This window comes from Rhinoderma darwinii, chromosome 6, assembly GCF_050947455.1.
Source record: "Rhinoderma darwinii isolate aRhiDar2 chromosome 6, aRhiDar2.hap1, whole genome shotgun sequence".
Classification (NCBI taxonomy): Eukaryota; Metazoa; Chordata; class Amphibia; order Anura; family Rhinodermatidae; genus Rhinoderma; species Rhinoderma darwinii.
In genome coordinates this window covers 30,942,811-30,962,444 of record NC_134692.1, presented here as the reverse complement: position 1 = coordinate 30,962,444, position 19,634 = coordinate 30,942,811, and the positions used below count along the sequence as shown (strand labels likewise).

General features: G+C 42.6%; 1 protein-coding gene across 3 annotated transcripts in view; it reads left to right on the top strand.

Moving 5' to 3' along the window:
- The first annotated feature begins 8,868 nt into the window (after positions 1-8,868).
- Positions 8,869-19,634, top strand: part of LRP2 (LDL receptor related protein 2) — a 178,666-nt gene continuing 167,900 nt past the window's right edge. For all 3 annotated transcript variants that reach the window (XM_075829407.1, XM_075829406.1, XM_075829405.1), the window contains exon 1: positions 8,869-9,066. In XM_075829407.1, the coding sequence (XP_075685522.1) occupies positions 8,973-9,066 (94 nt within the window). In that variant the 5' untranslated portion in view covers positions 8,869-8,972. The remainder of the gene's footprint in view (positions 9,067-19,634) is intronic.

Sequence of the window (19,634 nt, the reverse complement as noted above, 5' to 3'; positions counted from 1 at the left end):
AACGCAAGATTGTGAGGGGGAAAACAAAATAGGAAACCCAGACCAACTAAATACAACAAGGGCAAATGATGAGAATGAACAACATACATATGGAGTTTGCAATAAATGTCGACCCTTGATTACCATTTTATCATAATAGCAGTCTGAGCTTTGTTTTTCTGATACAGAACTCCAAATCTCTTGCATTGATATAGATTTTAAAGCTAACATGTTGGCTTCCTGCAGCCACCAGTAGAGGGAGCTTATGAGCTTACCTCATACTGTGTTATGATGGAGTTTATTAAATAACAGTATACAGTAAGCTCCTAAGCTCCCTCTAGTGGTGACTACAGGCAGCCAGCATATTATCTTTTATGTCTATGCAGGGGATTCTGGGCTCTGTATAAGAAAGAAAAAGCTCTGACCGCTACATAGATAAACTACAAAATTAGTCAGCACAAAATTGTGGACCAAAAAAATGACATGATGATACAAGGTGGACATTGACTTTACGTATAAGATCTCTTTTACTTAGATTTATATAAATGAAAATTGAATTCAAAATCTGTATACAAAATACAAAAAAAATGAAAGACGGCCCCATACCTAATTAATTTACAAGCATAATCCAAAATTTGAAATAAACATTAAGAAAAGAGGGACATGAAATAAAAATAGCAATTATTCACATAGTAGGCTATTTACAAAGTTAATGATGCCGGAAGCAGGTGGCTCTGGCCACAGTTTAGCGGCCGTGCTGCTGTACTGGAGCTCTGCTCCTATCTAAGTGAATAGGAACAGAGCTGCAGTAACCCAGCACGGCCGCTATACTGTGACCGGAGCCACCTGCTTCCGGCACCAATCCTGCATAACTTCAGGTGCATGGAGACAGCATGAACAGCTGATCGGTGCAGGGTCCGGGTGTTGGGCCCCACCAATCATATACTGATGACCTATCCTGTGGATAGGTCATCAGTATGAAAAACCGTCCCCTGCCTGGACAACCCCTTTAACCATCCAGGATGTCTGCCCAATGTAGATTTTGCCACAAGGGCATTCCAACATGTAAATTAAATTTTTAATATTATTTTTTAAATAACCTCTCACTGCAATCTTTGTCCCTTTTGTAGGATGACAAACTTTTCAGAAAGATAAGCAGCAACATAAAACGTTTGGTGAAACAATCGAACCGTACATAGTTGTCACTATTTTAATTTTTTTCTAGGTTTTCCTTGGCTTTAACAGGGCGTGGTTTATCAGGACGTTGTAATGGTACTGACAAAAAGTAACCTGTCCAGCAAAAGCGAACCCACTACCAAACTTGGCGCTAGCTGCTTGATTCGACAATAGGTGGCGAACCAGCCCTTTGACTCCCCTGAAGGAACTGGGGACCTGCCTAAAGCAGATAAACTGCCCTGAAAAGGGCAAACCCACTATCAGGAACCAAGCTAGCAGACCCAAAGTAAACCCTGTTGGTGGAAAGGATTATCTTGTTGTCACCAGGCAGCTGCCGGCAGGTAGAGTGGACGGTTAGAGATGTCGGACTAGTCAAAGTTAGCAACAGAGCTGTAACGCAGAACAAAATCAGCAAGCAAAGAAGAAATCAACACAGTCCAGGACATGCACATTATATCTAAACAGCGGTACCAAATCAGCAAGCAAAGAAATGTCAAGTTAGTCCAGGTTATAAACAGTAGCAACAAGGCTATGTTCACACGGGGTATTTTGCCGAGTTTTTTGACGCGGAAACCGCCCGAGAACGCCTCCCATTAATTTCAATGGGAGGCGTCGGAGTCTTTTTCCCGCGAGCAGTAAAACTGCCTCGCGGGAAAAAGAAGCGACATGCCCTATCTTCGGGCGCTTCCGCCTCTGACCTCCCATTGACTTCAATGGGAGGCAGGAGAAAGCGTATTTCTCGCTGTTTTATGCCCGCGGCGCTCAATGGCCGCGGGCGAAAAACGGCACGATAATCGCCGCGAAAATGGGCGTGCAGGGAGAGGAATATCTGCCTCAAAGTTCCAAACTGAATTTTGAGGCAGATATTCCTCCCCCAAAATACTCCGTGTGAACATAGCCTAAGAGACAAAAAGCAAAACAGGATAACGAGGAATACTCACATGACAGAGCTAAGGAACCAGGAAAATAAACAATAACTGCCAAGGAGCCCAGAGTCAGTGAGGAGATCAAAAGCAGCCAAGGACTCTGGCTGCTTTAAAGGGGGGATAGTCGGGCTATCCAGACTCGTCCGGGTGAGTACAGGCTGGAGTACGGGCAGCACAGAGTTTCAGATGAGCAGAGGAGTGTGTGCGCTCCCAGGGGCTCATTCCTCACAGGCCTCTTTGGAATAGGGATAAATAGGAACCAGCAGCATGACAACAATTTTCCCTTGTGTTTCCCCCTACTCTCGATGCTGGGATAAATGTCATAGTGCTGGCTGCGGCCCTGTGACAGAAAGCTCCAGTGATAACTGTCCTTGTATGGGCGGTTACATCATGGAAGCTTTCCAAAGTATCCTGTAAACAGAGAATGTGACCAATGACTAACAGTGGCATCCATCACCCATAGGCTATAATTGTATCTGTTTTACCGACACGTCATAGAATTGATCCATGACGATATGTCATGAGAGTTGATGACGTATCTGTTTAACATATACCATTTTAGTCTACGGTGGTGGATGCCACTGTTTCGGAATCTGTCAGAGCCTACGTTTAAGGTGTATGCTGGGAGCTTTTCCCGACATATACCATAAGATTTAATCATATCTGTTTCTCCCATCTCTGTATTGTAAGAATGAGTTCTAAATGCCAAACAAGCCTAGTTGGGCAGGGAGGCAAAGTCTGTGCATAATGGCAATTTATTGTTACGGAGTCTGAGCAAGATAAAAGACAACCACTGTAAGAGCTAATAAACGGCAATGGCCAAGTTTTTAGACTTGGGTTCTGGGGTGTGGGAGATTAGATGGGAGAAAAAAACACACCGTTACCTTATGAACAACTCTTAGAATTTCCACTAATCTGAAGATGATCCTTGTTCTTATACTCATATTGAGACTACTGGTGGGTATATGGAGAACATTCATACTTGAGTTGCAGCTGCTCTGATATCAATTGGATGGGATAGTGTTTTAGTGTACTTTCATGACATAAGTGGTGTGGACTGCTGCTTCACATCCATACGGTGGATGGTATTCAAGAAATATATAAAATTTTTCCAAATGTGATGTCCAAATCCTAAGAGAATTTGTCAGTACGCCTTCTCAGCCAACCAAATGTGCCAAAATGGCCTTCATACTTGTTCAAATGACTAAGCAGACAGGGGGACCCTGTTATTTGCACATATATCTGGCACCCTAATTGCATTTTTTGGGGGAATGGGGGCATCTAGTAGGTGCATGTGCATCCATTAGCTTATCTTTCTTTAGGGTATATTAAAGAGCTATAAGATGTCCTAATTTAAAGGGTTATCTGTGATGGGTTCCTAATAAAGTACAATACATATATTTTCTTCTAGAGATATTACCTGTGATAACAATTAACTGACTGTCATTTACTTGTCTATGATGAGAGAACTGGCTGTAGAGACAAGTCAGTGCTCCCTTTATGGTGCATGACCTGTTGACTCCCATCCACACTCTGCTAAGCGCTCACCCTGAACACTTGTGATTAGAGCCAGTTTATTCTTTATAGGGTTCAGTGAATCCTAACTGTAGAGCCAGATGACCTGAATTTACCAGCAATTGAGTGTAGCTGGGATGGGAAGTACCAGTGGTAAAAGCAATAGACATTATGTATGTAAACCAACTCCTTTCCTTGTGCTCACATTTTATATTTTATATAAATTGCAGAAACGTGCACAACCTCTGTTAGTATAAAATTGAATAACATTGTTAATTTCCTTCCTTTCTCTATTTTAGAAGGTTTGTGTTACGTATTCCAATCTTATTCCAAGTGTCTTTATTAGACATTTTTTTCACTGTCTGGTTTACATCTTTAAGCCATAGCAGAAAAACAAATCTAATCTATTTCCTAATAATCGAAATTTGTAAGATTAGCACAATTCCAAGAATGAAGCTCACAAGCTCCTGGAATCTTAGATGGGCACAGTAATGTCCAGCTGGTCAGTAGCCCCACTAGGCCTTGGCACCCAGGGCAGGTCCTCAGGTTCTTCTGCCAGTTGGCAAGCGTGTCCATGCAGTGATCACCTCTCCGCTCCACTGTATCTGTGTCTCGATGAGGATGTGTATACACCTTAGTCAACAACCTAGTCTGCAATACTTTTTATGTCTTCAGCTAGGGATTCAGAATGATGTTCAGTAGTTAAAGGGTTTTTTCATGAAGACAATTTATTTTCTGAAGATAGCCACCCTGGCGCTAAGCTGATCGTCGTGATTCCGGCTCCTTGAACCCCCTGCGATTAGCTGTTATTGCCTGTGCTATAGCTAGCTATACATTTTCCCCGCAACAGCAGGCCAGGTCCGCAAGTGGGAGTCCATCTTACTTAGCAGTTCTCTGGCTCATAGGATGGGATCCTGAGCAGAGGAATCCCCCCTTTATAATGTCCATATGTTCTAAAGTCTTTATGATTTCTTCTGCTTTTAGAAAAGGAGATGTTTTTTCCCCTGGGGGGACATTTGGTATAGGGAAGAGGATGGGGTAATCCTACAAGAGGGATGTGCAGATAAATAGACACAGATCAGCAGCACTGAACAGCCTGATAAGGTGGGTGCACGCCTCCTGGGTCACAGTCCATATCAATTACAAATTTCATTAAAAACAATTCGTATAGAAATAGTGAAAAAAGTGCATAACCACCCGATTTGACATTTTCCGTAGGGCACTATTGATATTGTATATAGTGGCTCACAATGTGACCACGTGAAAACATTATAATTTTCCCTAATATATACAGATACTGTGGAATTGGTAAAACTCTAAAATATATATTAATCTCTTGATTAAGTTTATAGAATTTGAGATATTCATCGATACCACATTTTTCAATATATTAAAAACGTTTGGGATATGTAAGTAGCGGCACACTTTTCCAAAATGGCATCCGCTACATCCAAAGTCGTATGACGTTGGAACACACATGGTCATATAATTAGACAGCGGGCATGCGCAGTGGATGATGTAGGACGCTGACGGCCGATCCAGCAATGGTGGGGTAGTATGTTTTTACAATTGTATGTGTTTACACACTTGATATTATAATATTCACATTCCCTCACAGGTATGTTGCCAATCTTATTGATTGACCTTATTAACACTATATGAATATAAGTATATGAGTATATATATATATATATGTGCTCACTATATTGTGCTGTTATGCTTGAGAAAGGCTCACACTGAGCGGAAACGTTGCATGTGGAATAAATAGGATCACTTTTTTCATCTATCTGGTTGTCCTGCCTCACTCACTTTTTTTGCCCGATGTGCAGATAAAGAGGTAGAGATGTGCATCCACTAGGAGCAACATTTGGAGGATGATCTGCTGGAAAGAGAGATGTGCTGCCAGAGAGGAGAATGATCTGCTGTTGGAAGGATATTCTTATATAGAGGGAGAGATGCTGCTGTCGGGGTACAGATATGTTACTAGAGGTGGAGATGTGCTGTCTGGGTGGTTAAGATGTTCTGCCAGAAAGGGAGATAGATGCGCTACAAGAAGGGGAGAAGTGCCACCAGAGAAGATGTATGGATAGAGAGCGGGAGAGATGTGTTGCCAATGGTGGATGTTGTGCTAAGAGCCATAACCTGAAATTCCTGGGCCCCAATGCAAAATTTATAACATGCCCCCCCTCCTATCATGTACCATTTATAATACTGGTGTCTTCTTAAGTGGCTAAGGGACCTTTGGGTCCCCTATGGCACCTGGGCCCTGGTGCGACTGCTACCTCTGCAATCCATATAGCTATGGATAACCATGTGGCAAACTGGAGAAGTGGGCAGTACTTTCTACATTGTGATGATGCCCTGCAGTGTAACTAAATTGTAGGTTCACCGCTTGTGAATCTTCAGTAATATAGTAAAGAGCTGATTCTTATTATCAGAATTTCTCTCTATAAAAACAGGAGCATTCTAAAAATTATAATGTCAGTTTTGGCCAAAAAAAAGCACTTGTGGTCACATGATACCTGCATCCGTGGACTAAGAAACCAATGTTACCATATGAAGCAAAAAAATGCAGCCCAGGAAGAAACCAAAACGAAATAACTATTAATCTGTTCCTGAAATGGAAATGTCCAGCCAGAGCATTGTTTAATTGTGAAACTCATTAGTCATTACAAATAAGTATTAAATTACAAAGCAATTAAATTCCGTTAATAGAATGTGTATATTCCCCTCCCCCCTAATAAAGGGTCATTTGGAGACGAGTCCATACATTGATTCTCTATGTAAACATCCCAGTTCATTCATTAGAGAATGATGTCAGCTAAATGTAAAAAGAAGCATTAAGGGCCATTCAGCAGCAGTTCGATGGGATTGATATCCAGCAGCTTTTCCTTTTCCCCAGTCTTCCTTTAGTTTCGAGCTTGTTTTTCTGGATTAAAACAACTTCTGAGATTCAGCTCTACAGAGAGACTCAGCTGGTGACGTTTGGTCAAAATGAACCTTGCTGTGAAACTACGACAAGAATTCCAGTAACTTGGAAACAGTGAAACAAAGCAGAGAACAATAAGAAGGCCCTTCAACCCAAGGAATTTATCAAGGCCTGTGCTCCACGATGACAGCAGACATAGGGGTGAGGGAGACAAGGCTTGATGTGCAGCTCTTCTGGGGGAGCCTAGATGAGTGTCTACCCTCTTCTTTGTTATTCCAAAAATGCCAAAACTCATTAAATATTCTGATCTGCTCTAGTGCTTCATGTGGTCTGACCCTGGTACTGTGTCGTACCCATTCCCCAAGGAGCCCTGAACCAGCATTAATCATGAGTACACAGCTATATACAATCTCTACTCATCCCTGTGCATGATATGAAGTGTATGAGCAAGGACAGGGTTCACATTGGGCGATAGCGGTGAGGTTTAGAACAGCACAACTACCTCTCCAAATTAAAAAAATCTTGGATTCTGCATTTCCTAGAACTGTTTGTTTCCTGTTAAAATCCAATTTGTGATTCTGCATGTAAAAAATACCAACACTTGCATTTGATTTTTTCCCCCGATTGAAAAAGTCACACAAGGCATGACTATTGTGTGTAGGTGGATATTCAGAAATTCTCATTGAGTCATATGTAACATCTACCTGCTAAAGTAAAATGGGGTACTATCATTAAATGCAGCCAAATGATCAATAGTTATATTGAGGTGACCTAATAACTACGTGACCTAATATATCGTTATAACTATAAGCTCAATACAGAGATCTCTCTCATGATATATTTATCCCCATGACTATAACAAGGAGACATCCTCTACGTCTAGAGGAAAGAAAGTTTCTACACAAACATAGAAGCGATTCTTTACTGTAAGAGCAGTGAAACTATGGAAATCTCTACCAGAGGAAGTTAAAATGGTGAATTCACTGAAAGAGTTCAAAAGGGCTTGGATTCCTTTCTTGAGAGTAATACCACTATAAGTTATGGGCGCTAGATTTCTGGAGATGGGTCATTGATCCAGGGATTTATTTGGATTGTCATATTTGGAGTCAGTATTTTTTTTTCAAAAATTGGGAAAATTGGCTTTTGCCTCATGAAGGTTTTTGCCTTCTTCTGGATCAATATTGCAGTATAATAGGCCGAACAATAGTTTCGCCTTACAAACTATGTTACTATCCCAATTTTTTTAATTATTAATAAAGGTGTTTAGTTTGAACAACTTCTGTTCAGTCGACGCTTCCCCAGATGTAGAGTTATAATGGGCTATTAGTGACGTACGTAGCCCCAATACAAGAGCCACTGTTTGTAGTGCCTTTCTCCTTTGCTTAATAGAGATTCCAGTATAACCCATATATCCCTAATAATATTAATATTATTATTATTATTACTACTAATAAAAATGTTGACCTTGTTTGACAACACGCAGTGTCCCTTATAGGTCTGTATTATTGACCGGTAGACACTCTATGTGACATTGTATGGCGTATCCATGAAGCTCCATATTCTTCTCTAGAAGCGATTTTTCTATAGGAGGATACCTGTGTATTATGGCATGTGATGGAGCGTGCCGCAATGTCACCTATAAAATCAGAGGCACTTGGAAGTCCAGAATGTGCCTATAGTAGGCCCTGGGCATTGTATTATGGATCTGTACCACAGGGACCTAGTATAGTATAGTCACTGAAAATGCGTTCCATACATCTGAATGGGTAGAAGCATGGATTTCTGCAAGCCCCATTCCGATGCATGGACAGTTGCAGAAATGTCAGTAACAAATCTGCTGCGTGTGGACATACCCTTATACAGACGCAATCATTTAAAGTAGTTTATTACACATCATGTCCTAAAGGGTAATTTCCAGTTTTGCTTCTTAATCCGAACTGTAAGAGACATTTATAAAAGTGCTAATTATATATACAGATGTAGCAGATCTGAGATTATTGGCTCAATACATCTGATATATCAATGTGTTTAGCAGAAATTTGACACACGAATATAGTTAAGCAAGTTACATGAGAAAAAGTTCTGCTGCATCTGTATATATGACTAGCGCAGATTCTACTTTTTGTATTTCTTCTCCTTAGAGCTGGTTGTCTCTCCCTCCCCCTTCTTTATAACCCATCCTAAATAGATGAAGCACTTGTGACAGACTAGTGGATTGTAATGGTTATGCAGTCATGCTGGTTCCCTGGCTACAAGTTCTAAAGAGCTTATGTGATGTGTGGAGGGTGGGAGTTTATTGCCTCAGCTGGAGAACACGCCTTTCTTCCACAACTAGCTGGATAAGAAAAAAAAGACATCCACTTGGCTACTTAAGGGGAAATTCACATTGGTGTTACTTGGGCCAGCTCTCTGCTTGCAGGCTGGTCCATTCTCTCCATGAGACAGCGATGGGGGTTTTCAACACAATGCAAAGACCTGCTGCTCCTCTTCTCCTCATGGGTCTGCTCTTCACTTTCTGCATACAGACCACAAATTCCCAGGGTAAGACTACAGACTCTTTATAACTGTGTGATCCTATAGTGGGGACACTTGTAACTCAATCTAATATTATATGTCTTGGGATCCAATGTTTTATCTATTGTGGAATGTACAATGTATCAATTTGTATCAATTTTCATTTTAACAGGAAACCTATAACTTGTGTATTATAATTTACTATGATATATTCCTTCTACAGTCCACTCTATTGCTACAGTAGGTCCTAATCCCATAAAGTAGAATTTTCGTTTATCCTGAATTATTAATCTAATAAATGATAAAAACTTTTTTTTGTATTAAAATAACCCAGTTGTATATATTCCCAAACGAAAAACATTTAGCCCTCCTATATCCCTATAATAAACTACATATCCTCTAAGATTAATACAAATAAAGATTATCATTAAAATGCTAAATATTAAATATGACATGATCTATAACTTGTCCTACAGATGTGGAAAAGCTAAAATAGTCATTTAACTCTTTGGTTCTGCAGAGTTTACCTGTAAAGCCGCAAATAAAACATTGGATATTGGATGAGTTGTACCAAATAACGAACTCAGCACCACTACATCTGTATACAACTTTCTTTTTCTGGAATATGGCTAATGTCTAATTTTTCTTTGATCACAGTTGAATTTCAAAGACTAGAGATAGTAAGATCGGCGTCCTGTAGAGTGTAAGCTCTCTTGACAATTACCTGTGTGTTATTGCATTTTTTGTCAATATTATGAATTCTGCAGAATATATTGGTACTATATATATTCATATGATTGATATTATTATTTCGCTGCGTTTGTCACATGTACTTTATAGTAGCCTTTGCTACGTGCACTTGCTTTGCATTGGCTGCTACAGACCATTTTGCTTCTGGTCTGATGTTTGGACCAGGGAGACTGATTTGCCCCCAGTCAGAAAGCTGCCAGTCTAGCCCTGAACAGATGTTAGGAGCGCTTGAAGCACAAAGCCTCTCTCAGCCACAGATTGCAAGTTTAGAAAATAACTTTTTTTTTCCCTGGGCTTTGTGGTTACCTAGCAACCAGAGCAAGCATGTGACCGGCGGAAAATCTAAGGAGTGTAGTCCGGTGCCCCTAATCTATCTGCTGGAGTCTTCCCCACACTGTGCCGCCGGCAAAATCTTTTCCACCAGTGGCCTTTGTCCTGTGAACAACTTAATTGCCATACAATATAAATGAAGGCTTATTGTTAACCGTGCGGTAGAAATTGATTTACTGGGTTGCATAGACATATTCACATTGTAATCAGCTTTCTTTTCTCAACTCTTGGTATAAGCTCCTTATAGAGAATCAAGTAATTATACATCAAGTGCTGGTGGAGGGAGCCGGGCACAGACCAAGTAACTTCCCATTACATACGTTCAAACAATATTTGAAAGGGAATCAGTTATCATATGTGCAATATTTTATGCACACACGCAACACGGTGTGTGAGATTGTACAGATGTAGCAGAGCTGGATTTTTCATTTAAAAGGAAATTCTGTTAGAAATCTTCTGACAACAGAACATTTTTTTTTCTGTTAAGATCTACACATTTTAATATCACAAGTGGTTGCAGATTTCACAGCAAATCTACATGAAGATCCGATTTTGTTGTGGATTTCACCCTATGCATTTGAAAGGGTGAAATCTGCAATAAAAATCTGCAACAAAATTTCTAAGGCTGGGTTCACACGTGGCGGAATTTCACTTGAATTCCGCTGCGGACACTCCGCAGCGTTAATCCGCATCGGAGCCGTTTCTCCATTGACTTCCACTTTAATTTAGAAGTGTTCGTTTAGACGTTGAGTAAAATTCCGCTGCGGAGCATAGGCTGCGGAGCGGAATTTGGTGTCCGCAGCATGCTCTGTCTGTTGCGGACCAGTGGCGGACTGGTTGCGGACTCATGGCGGAATTTCTCCATTGACTTCAATGGAGATTCTAAATTCCGCAATGAAGTCCGCAGCTGTCATGCACATGTTATGTGTGCTGCGGATGCGCCTTGCTTTTTGGACATGACATTTCTTCATTCTGGCTGGACCTATGTATTTCTAGGTCTACAGCCAGACTGAGGAAGTCAATGGGGCTCCCGGAATTACGGGAGCGTTGCTAGGAGACGTCAGTAAATAGTCACTGTCCAGGGTGCTGAAAGAGTTAAGCGATCGGCAGTAACTGTTTCTGCCCCCTGGACAGTGACTACCGATCACAATATACAGCAACCTGTAAAAAAATAGAAGTTCATACATACCGAGAACTCCCTGCTTCTGTCTCCAGTCCGGCTTCCCAGGATGACGCTTCAGTCTAAGTGACGGCTGCAGCCAATCACAGGCTGCAGCGGTCACATGGACTGCCGCGTCATCCAGGGAGGTAGGGCTGGATGCCGAAAGAGGGACGCGTCACCAAGACAACGGCCGGTAAGTATGAAATTAGTTTACTAGTTTCACTAGGGAAAGTGCTGTCCCTTCTCTCTATCCTGCATTGATAGAGAGAAGGGAAGCACTTTTTCCGCAGTCCGCAGCAGCTAGTCCGCATCAATTTACTGCACATTTTGGGCAGATCCGCAGCGTAATCCGCAATGCGGATTATGTGCGGCATTGATGCGGACACTTGCGGAGAAAATCCGCCACGTGGGGGCATGCCCTAAAACAGACAGAAAATGTAAAAATCCACAGAATGCCCTCAATTCTGCGTGAATTTTGTCCGCTACATGTGGATGGGGTTTTGAAATCCACAAATATTGTACTGGACATTGCTGCAGATTTTCAGTGTGGAATCTGTACTCAAAATCCACAGCTATTCCACAGCGTATGATTTTACCCTAGGGGTGCTTTCACACGTAGCATTTTTTTTAAATAAACAGTGTTTTTTTGTGGGGTTTTTACTGGGTTTTTGGCCAGAAAAGCTGCTTCCAGATGTTGGCTGAAAGTCTACAGTCAAATATAAAACATGCAGCGGACAATGGTTTTTTGTTTGTGGCGTCTTTCTGGCCTTTTGGTGTGTTTTTTAGGTCAGTGGTGTTTTTTTCAACCATGCTGTAGGTATGGCCTTTTTTTCTGGGGTTTTTCCCATAGATTTCTCTGGCAGAAAAGCGTAAGTTACAAATTTAATTAATATAAAAAACGCCACCAAAAACTTGAGGAGTGTAAAGGAGGCCTGAGGGTATGTTCACACGGGCTATTTTCAGCTGTTTTTCGGGCCGTAAAACGCCAAAAAAACTGCTGAAAAATCGGAAGCAGAATGCCTACAAACATCTACCCATTGATTTCAATGTGAAATACGGCGTTCTGTTCCGATGGGGCGTTTTTTTACGCGCCGTTTTTAAAAGTGCATGTCACTTCTTGAGCCGTTTTTGGAGCCGTTTTTCATTGACATTTTCATAGAAAAACAGCTCCAAAAACGTCCGTAAAAAACGCAGTGAAAAACGCAAGTTTGATAAAAAAAATGGCTGAAATCAGGAGCTGTTTTCCCTTGAAAACAGCTCCGTATTTTCAGCCGTATTTTGTTAGCCTAAGGCCTTATTCACACGAACGTGTTAGCCATTATTCACACAACAGGGTTTCCCGGCCGCGTGGCGGCCGTTCATAAAACGGCTGTCACCCGGCTGCAGTAGGAACAATAGACCCCTAATGGGGCTAATCACACGACCGATTTTTTGACGGGCCGGGAAAACCGGCCGTCAAAAAATGGGACATGCCCTATTTTCGGCCGTTCACCCGGCCGTCTGGCTCCCATAGAAGTCTATGGGGCCGGGTAATACACGGCCATCACCGGAATGTGTCCCGAGTAACGGTCTACCGTCACTCGCTCTCTCCTTACAGCGCAGAGTGCATGTGAGGAGGAGGAGTTTATGCCATTCTAACGAATGCTGCAGGTAAGTTTATACGTGGGGGTGCTGTATACAGGGGTACTGTGTGGCAGGGCCGGGGTGTACAGCAGGTGGAAGGGGGCGCTGGCTCCCTTCCCCTGCTTGTTTTAAAAGCACCCTGGCCCAGCGACACCTCCCATGGCCCATGGCGCCGCTAGCAGCTGCTGCGGCTGCTACTGCCGTAGCGACGCCACTATAGCAGAGCAGGGAGGTACCTCCCTGCTCTGCTATGTGCTAGCCCGGGGTTAGTAGCCCCACTTTAGCTCCCTGAAGGAGCGGAATCCCCGTGTGTTCGGGGATTCCGCTCTTGGACAGAGCGCTTGATGTCTCTGTCCATATATGGACAGTGACATCAGGGGAAACTCCTGAAGCGGAATCCCCGAACACTCTGTAACCGGGGATTCCACACCAGGAGAAGCCAGTAACGTTCAGTTGGATACAGACGTCAGGGGCTTTTCCTGAAGTGGAATCACCGGCCACATGGGGATTCCACTTCAAGAGTTGCCCCTGATGTCACTGTCCAGATAAGCCCAGCCCGGAACGGATGCAAAACGGATGCAACCCGGCCGGGAAAAACGGCCGATTTTATCGCCCGACACTCGGACCCTGTCGGGACCCTGTCGTGTGAATAAGGCCTTATACGTCCTGAATTTCACGCGCGTTTCACGGACCTATGTTAGTGAATGGGGCCGTTCAGACTGTCAGTGAATTTCACGCAGCATATGTGCGCTGCCTGAAACTCACGACATGTCCTATACTTGCCCTTGTTTCGGACAGCACGCACCCATTGAAGTCAATGGGTGCGTGCAAATCGCGCACGGCACACGGAAGCACTTCCGGGTGCCGCGCGTGATGCACGCTACAGTAGTAAAATAAATGAATGAAAACAGAAAAGCACCACGTGCTTTTCTGTTTGAAAACATAAAACCAGAGTGTCATAAAGATGCCGGCTGCGCGAAAATCATGCAGACGCGCACCATATGCTGATGACACACGGACCTTTTGCACGCGCAAAACGGACTCATCCATGTGAATAAGACCTAAGGGTATATTCAAACACATCAGTAATGATGTAGCAAACAGCTGCTGCATTACCGCCCCACTGAAAAAAATTGTTTTTTGATGCAGTTTTGCCACAGTAACGGACATGGTTTTAAATAGAAATTTTTCTTATTCACAACTCTATAAAAAAAAAATCCTAGAACAGCTCCTGTTCAAAACCATGAGTGCGACAAAACCACAATATAAACGTCATCATATTCTAATGTGTAATAGTAGTTTTCCTATCTGTGCAGTGATACAGGGATCCAAATTTTTAGGTGACAAATTCTCTTTGAGCTCCCCCTAATGACCACCTGTCATGACTCTTATAAGTTATTGACTCACAATACAAAGCTATACAGGAACTTTATACAATGGCGATACATTGTTGATTGTACGGTCTACTGTACTGGAAGCCGTCCCATCTATTTTGTAACAGTCATTATCTTAAAATATGAAGAACCTTCAACCTGTGTCAATAAAGACCCTCCATTTCCCTCTTGAAGACAATGCACAGAACTTAAGCAAACAAACATTATGCCAAGATAAATTACCCATGATAAACCAAAAAAATCCGTACTACAATAAGGACATTGACGCCTTACATCATTGCAGACTGGTAGAGTTTGGCAATAGACTGACAGCATAAGGGAACTTTGTTACAGTTTAGGATTTAAAGGGGTTGTCTGGGCATAGGGCGGTTTTTCATACTGATGACCTGTCCACTGGAGAAAAAATCACTATATGTTCGGTGGGGGTCCGACACCCGGACCCCGCACCGATCAGCAGTTCCGGCTGCCTCCAGCACTGAAAGTTTTGTAGTGGTTGGTGCCGGAAGCAGATGGCTCCGACCACTGTATAGCGGCCGTGCTGCAGCACTGCAGCTTTGCCCCTATTCAAAAGAATGAGAGAAGAGCTGCAGTAACCCAGCATGGCCACTGTGGATAGGTCATCAGTATAAAAACCGCTCCATGCCCAGACAACCCAGAGGCGTAGCTAGGGGTTTAGCACAGTGGGGCAAATATCTGAGTGGGCCCCAACCCAGTAGGCCCCCCTAACGCATGTTTACAACTGAAGAGGTGCATTCTAATTATATACCAGCCATTATCCCTGTACATAACCCCCATCATCCCTGTATATAGCCCCATCATCCCTGTATACACCAGCCATCATCCCTGTATATAACCCCCATCATCTCTGTATATAACCCCCATCAGCCCTGAATATACCAGCCATCATCCCTGTATATAACCCCCATCATCCGTATATATACCAGCCATCATCCCTGTATATAACCCCTATCATCTCTATATATACCAGCCTGATGGTTATATACGGGGATGATGGGGCTTATATGCAGGGTTGATGGGTAGTCCAGCCATCATCCCTGCATTAACCCCTATCATCGCTGTATATATCAGCCATTATCCCTGTATACAAACCCCATCATCCCTGTATCCATTCATTATTGAGGAGGGGTGCTTGCTCACCCTCTCTTCTAACATGCAGGCTTCTTCTGCTCCTCCCTGGCGGGCAGCGTAAGAGGTATGCTCTGCTCTGTCCCTAATTATTATAGCACCATACACTATGTCCCACACACACACAGTGCTCCCTATAGACAGTGCCCCCATAGAGCCCACTGTAGATAGTGCCCCCCATAGATCCCCCAGTAGATAGTACCCACATACAGCCCCCTGTAGATAGTGCCCACATATAGCCCCCTGTAGAAAGTGCTCTACATATAGCCCCTTGTAGTTAGTGGCCCACATATAGCCCCCCTGTAGATAGTGCCCTACACATAGCCTCCCCTGTAGATTGTGCCCCACATATAGCTCCCCCATAGATTGTACCCTACATATAGCTCCCCCCGTAGATAATGCCCTACATATAGCTCCCCCTGTAGATAATGCCACTCACACTTTTAAGTGAAAAAAATTACTTTACATACTCACCCTGATCCCGTTCCCATGCCGTCCTCTGTCAATGCAGGCCTGCTCTCTTCTGAGCAGGTCTGCTGGGGCTGAACGACACAAGTGGCGCGATGGATCGACTGGTTAAAAGAATTGCATCAAATTGAGCACCACAACTTGCAAAAAATACGCAATGTGTGATCAAACCCTAAGAGTAAAAACATGGCAATGTTCATTACATATGTTAATATATAATCATTAGCTTGGTTTCTTTAGGTGGTAAATTGTGAGAAGTTTCAGGAACAAAAAGGCTAGTGATGAACTACTGACATCAGAATATTCCCCTAATAGTATTGTGTAATGCAGTAAATGTAGAATATTGATGATCATGATACTTTGTATGGACATAAAATTCCCCTACTGTACATGAACATAGATGTTATTGTTATTAGCTGGATTCTGCGTGTCAGACACTCAGGACCATCTTTCATTAAAGCTGTGGGGGCAGCTGACATGAGGGAATCGGCTTTGATATAATGATACAGCTTTTATGTATACAGAATACACTGAAGCTGTATCTTAAAAAGTAATTTTTTTCAAAATTAAAATTTAGTTAAAGGTTGTTTAAAATATGATAAAATATTGATTTATTTAAAAAAATAAAAAAATTAAAAAGTGGACATAGCCTTTAAAGACAAGTATTTAATACTCAGCGTTGGATTGGCCCACCAGAGTCCCAGAGGATCCTCTGGTGGGCCGCCCAGGCTCTGACACAATAATGGCGCCAGAGATCCATTAGAAGGCAACTCCATTTGCAGTTTATTTTGGAGCCATCACTTGCCACTAGGGTCTATTTCTTATGGGTTGATTCTCAAAAACCTATTAGAACTTGATACATCCTTTGTGCGCAGTGATAACAACAAAGTTTATGATTCGATTAAAAATGTAGGTGCACATGTTCTATATAAATAGGTAGACCCTCAGAGTCATTTCCTCCGGAGGGACCCAAGGAACCCCAGTTTGACACTGGTAAAACTTTATCTTGAATAGTAATGGAAACAAGGAAAAGTGTGGATTGACGACTGTCATATTTTCATGGGGCTTCTCTGCCCTCAGCTCAGTGTCCATTTATCCTTGAGCTAAATACCCAAGTAATCTGCACCATGTGCCCTGATAACGCCATATAAAAGTTTGTAGGTGTTAGGTGGTGGTTATTTGGTGGCATTCTTGCCCTAGGTAATAGAGATTATTTTGTTCAAGGCTAGGGTAAAAACCCAAACCCAAGCACTCAGTGTCAATCTCAGTCGTAGAAACTGAGCGCTGGGGACAGCCCACTTGACAGTCTACTCTTCCAAAGCACCGAAACTAATGGGGGGGGGGGGGAAGCCGGTAGTTAGCAGGAAAAAACCAGTGATGTACTCAGCACTGCGGCAAGTGGTAAGCTAACCAACTTGTTTTATATGTTAGAAAACATGACAGGACTTCTGTCAAGTTTGACACCATATATAGATATGACGACCTATAGAGAACAGGCGTACTGGTTCCGATAGTATTAGTTTGAAACAATTAGGGCTTGTGCACACACAACAGAATTGTTGCAGAAAATTTCTGCAGCAATTCCGTTGAAAGTCAAAGGCTCTCCGATGCGGCTAAAATGCACCATTTCCTGCGGTTTTTACGGCACAAAATGGTGCGTAAATTGCTGCGTTTTTCCCAATGGTAGGAGATGGAGACATCTCCTCTGAAACACGCAGCAATTCTGCACACTTTCCTCAGCAGGAATTGACATGCTGCGGTCCGTAAAATACGCACCACAGGTCAATTTCGGCTCGAAAATTTTACCCAGCATGGGGATAAGGTTTGTAAGTACAAGTTAAAGGAGTTTTTCTTAGGCTGGGCCATGAATATTTGATCAATGGGGGTCCGAACCCATGTACACCCACAAATCAGCAGAAGTAAAGTGCAGCAATGCTCCAGTGACTGACGTGACCACTTCAATGTTTATCCAGGACCAATCGCACTACATAGAAAACCAAAGCCCCTTCAATCTGCTGATCGTGGGGGTCCAGGTTTAGGCACTGCCCATATGTAGATGCCAGTGGCCTAGAGTGAATACACCAGTTAGATTAACACTGATTTAATCCCTGATTAGAGAAAAACTGTCCTAATGTGACACATTTTAGGAATCATTTAAGGGTATGTTCACACGGCGGGGGTCCGTAACGGCTGAAATTACGGGGATGTTTCAGCCTGAAAACATCCCCGTAATTTCAGCCGTACCGGCATGTGCAGGCGCTTGAACGCCGCGTCAATTACGGCCGTAATTAGCGCTGCTATTCATTGGAGTCAATGAATAGCGGCTCCAATTACGGCCAAAGAAGTGACAGGTCACTTCTTTGACGCGGGCGTCTAGTTACGCGCCGTCATTTGACAGCGGCGCGTAAATATACGCCTCGTGTGAACAGACAAACGTCTGCCCATTGCTTTCAATGGGCAGATGTTTGTCAGCGCTATTGAGGCGCTATTTTCAGACGTAATTCGGGGCCAAAACGCCCGAATTACGTCCGTAAATAGGCCGTGTGAACATACCCTAAGACCCCAACAATTCTGTGTGTCATGTAGTTAATAACTTCCTATTCCTTACATAATATTTCATTGTACGGCTCTCACACAGACATGTTTTCTGTCTTTTATCCGACTTAAGATGATTTAAAGTTCTTGGATACAGTAGTCACCGCACTAGATAATCAGACTAATTGAGTATTAGCAGTGTCTGTGACCTGGCAGGAGCATCTTGTTGTTGGCAGCACAAAGGTGAAGACATATGTTTATAGCCCAAGCAATGAAATAAACCATTAAATAAGCTATGAAGTAAACACCTATCATATAATAACCATGCCTTTTAGTTCTTTTGTTAGATAGCACTAATATCCCTGATTAGCATTATATCATAGCATCATATTGCCTGTCCACTTTTATTGGTATTGTAAGATTTTTTTAGTGCACACATAGGTCACGAAGAAGTTATTTATAATAGAACCCAAAAAAGAGATAAACCCCCTACAACAGGTTGTAGGTTGATTCTATAGTCATCTGGTGTTCTTCAATTTTATATAATAGAGCTGAAGGCTGGATTCACACATGCAGTTTTGGTGCAGTTTTTTTTACACATAAGTGGTTATTTTTCCATCTCTTTGTGATGTGTGATTGGTGAGGTCTGACCTTGAGGACCCCCACGATCAGCAGATTGAAGGAGCCTTGGTTTTCTATGTAGTGCGATTGTTCCTGGATAAACATTAAAGTTGTCACGTCAGTCACTGGAGCATTGCTGCACCTTACTTCTGCTGATTTGTGGGTGTCCATGGGTTCGGACCCCCATTGATCAAATATTGATGGCCTAGCCTAAGAAAAACTCCTTTAACTTGTACTTACACAGAAGTGGAATATCACCGCTGTTCATTTTTAGAATACTCTTCCATGGCTTCCAGCTGACCCTTTGTACGTGGAGAGCCACCTGTCCCCATATCTTTGCTACTTGTCAAAAATAATATGTGTATAAACTGTTAGATAAAGACCTTAAGGCCAGAATCACACATACAGTTTTGATGCCGTTTTTGGTCTAGTTTTTTTTTAGCCCAAGCCAGATGTGGATCCAAAATGAGGGACAGGTTTAAATAAAAGACTGAGCCAAAAACTGCACCAAAAATTGCATCAAAACAGTGTGTGTTCCTGGCTTAAAGAGGATTTACGAGAACCTT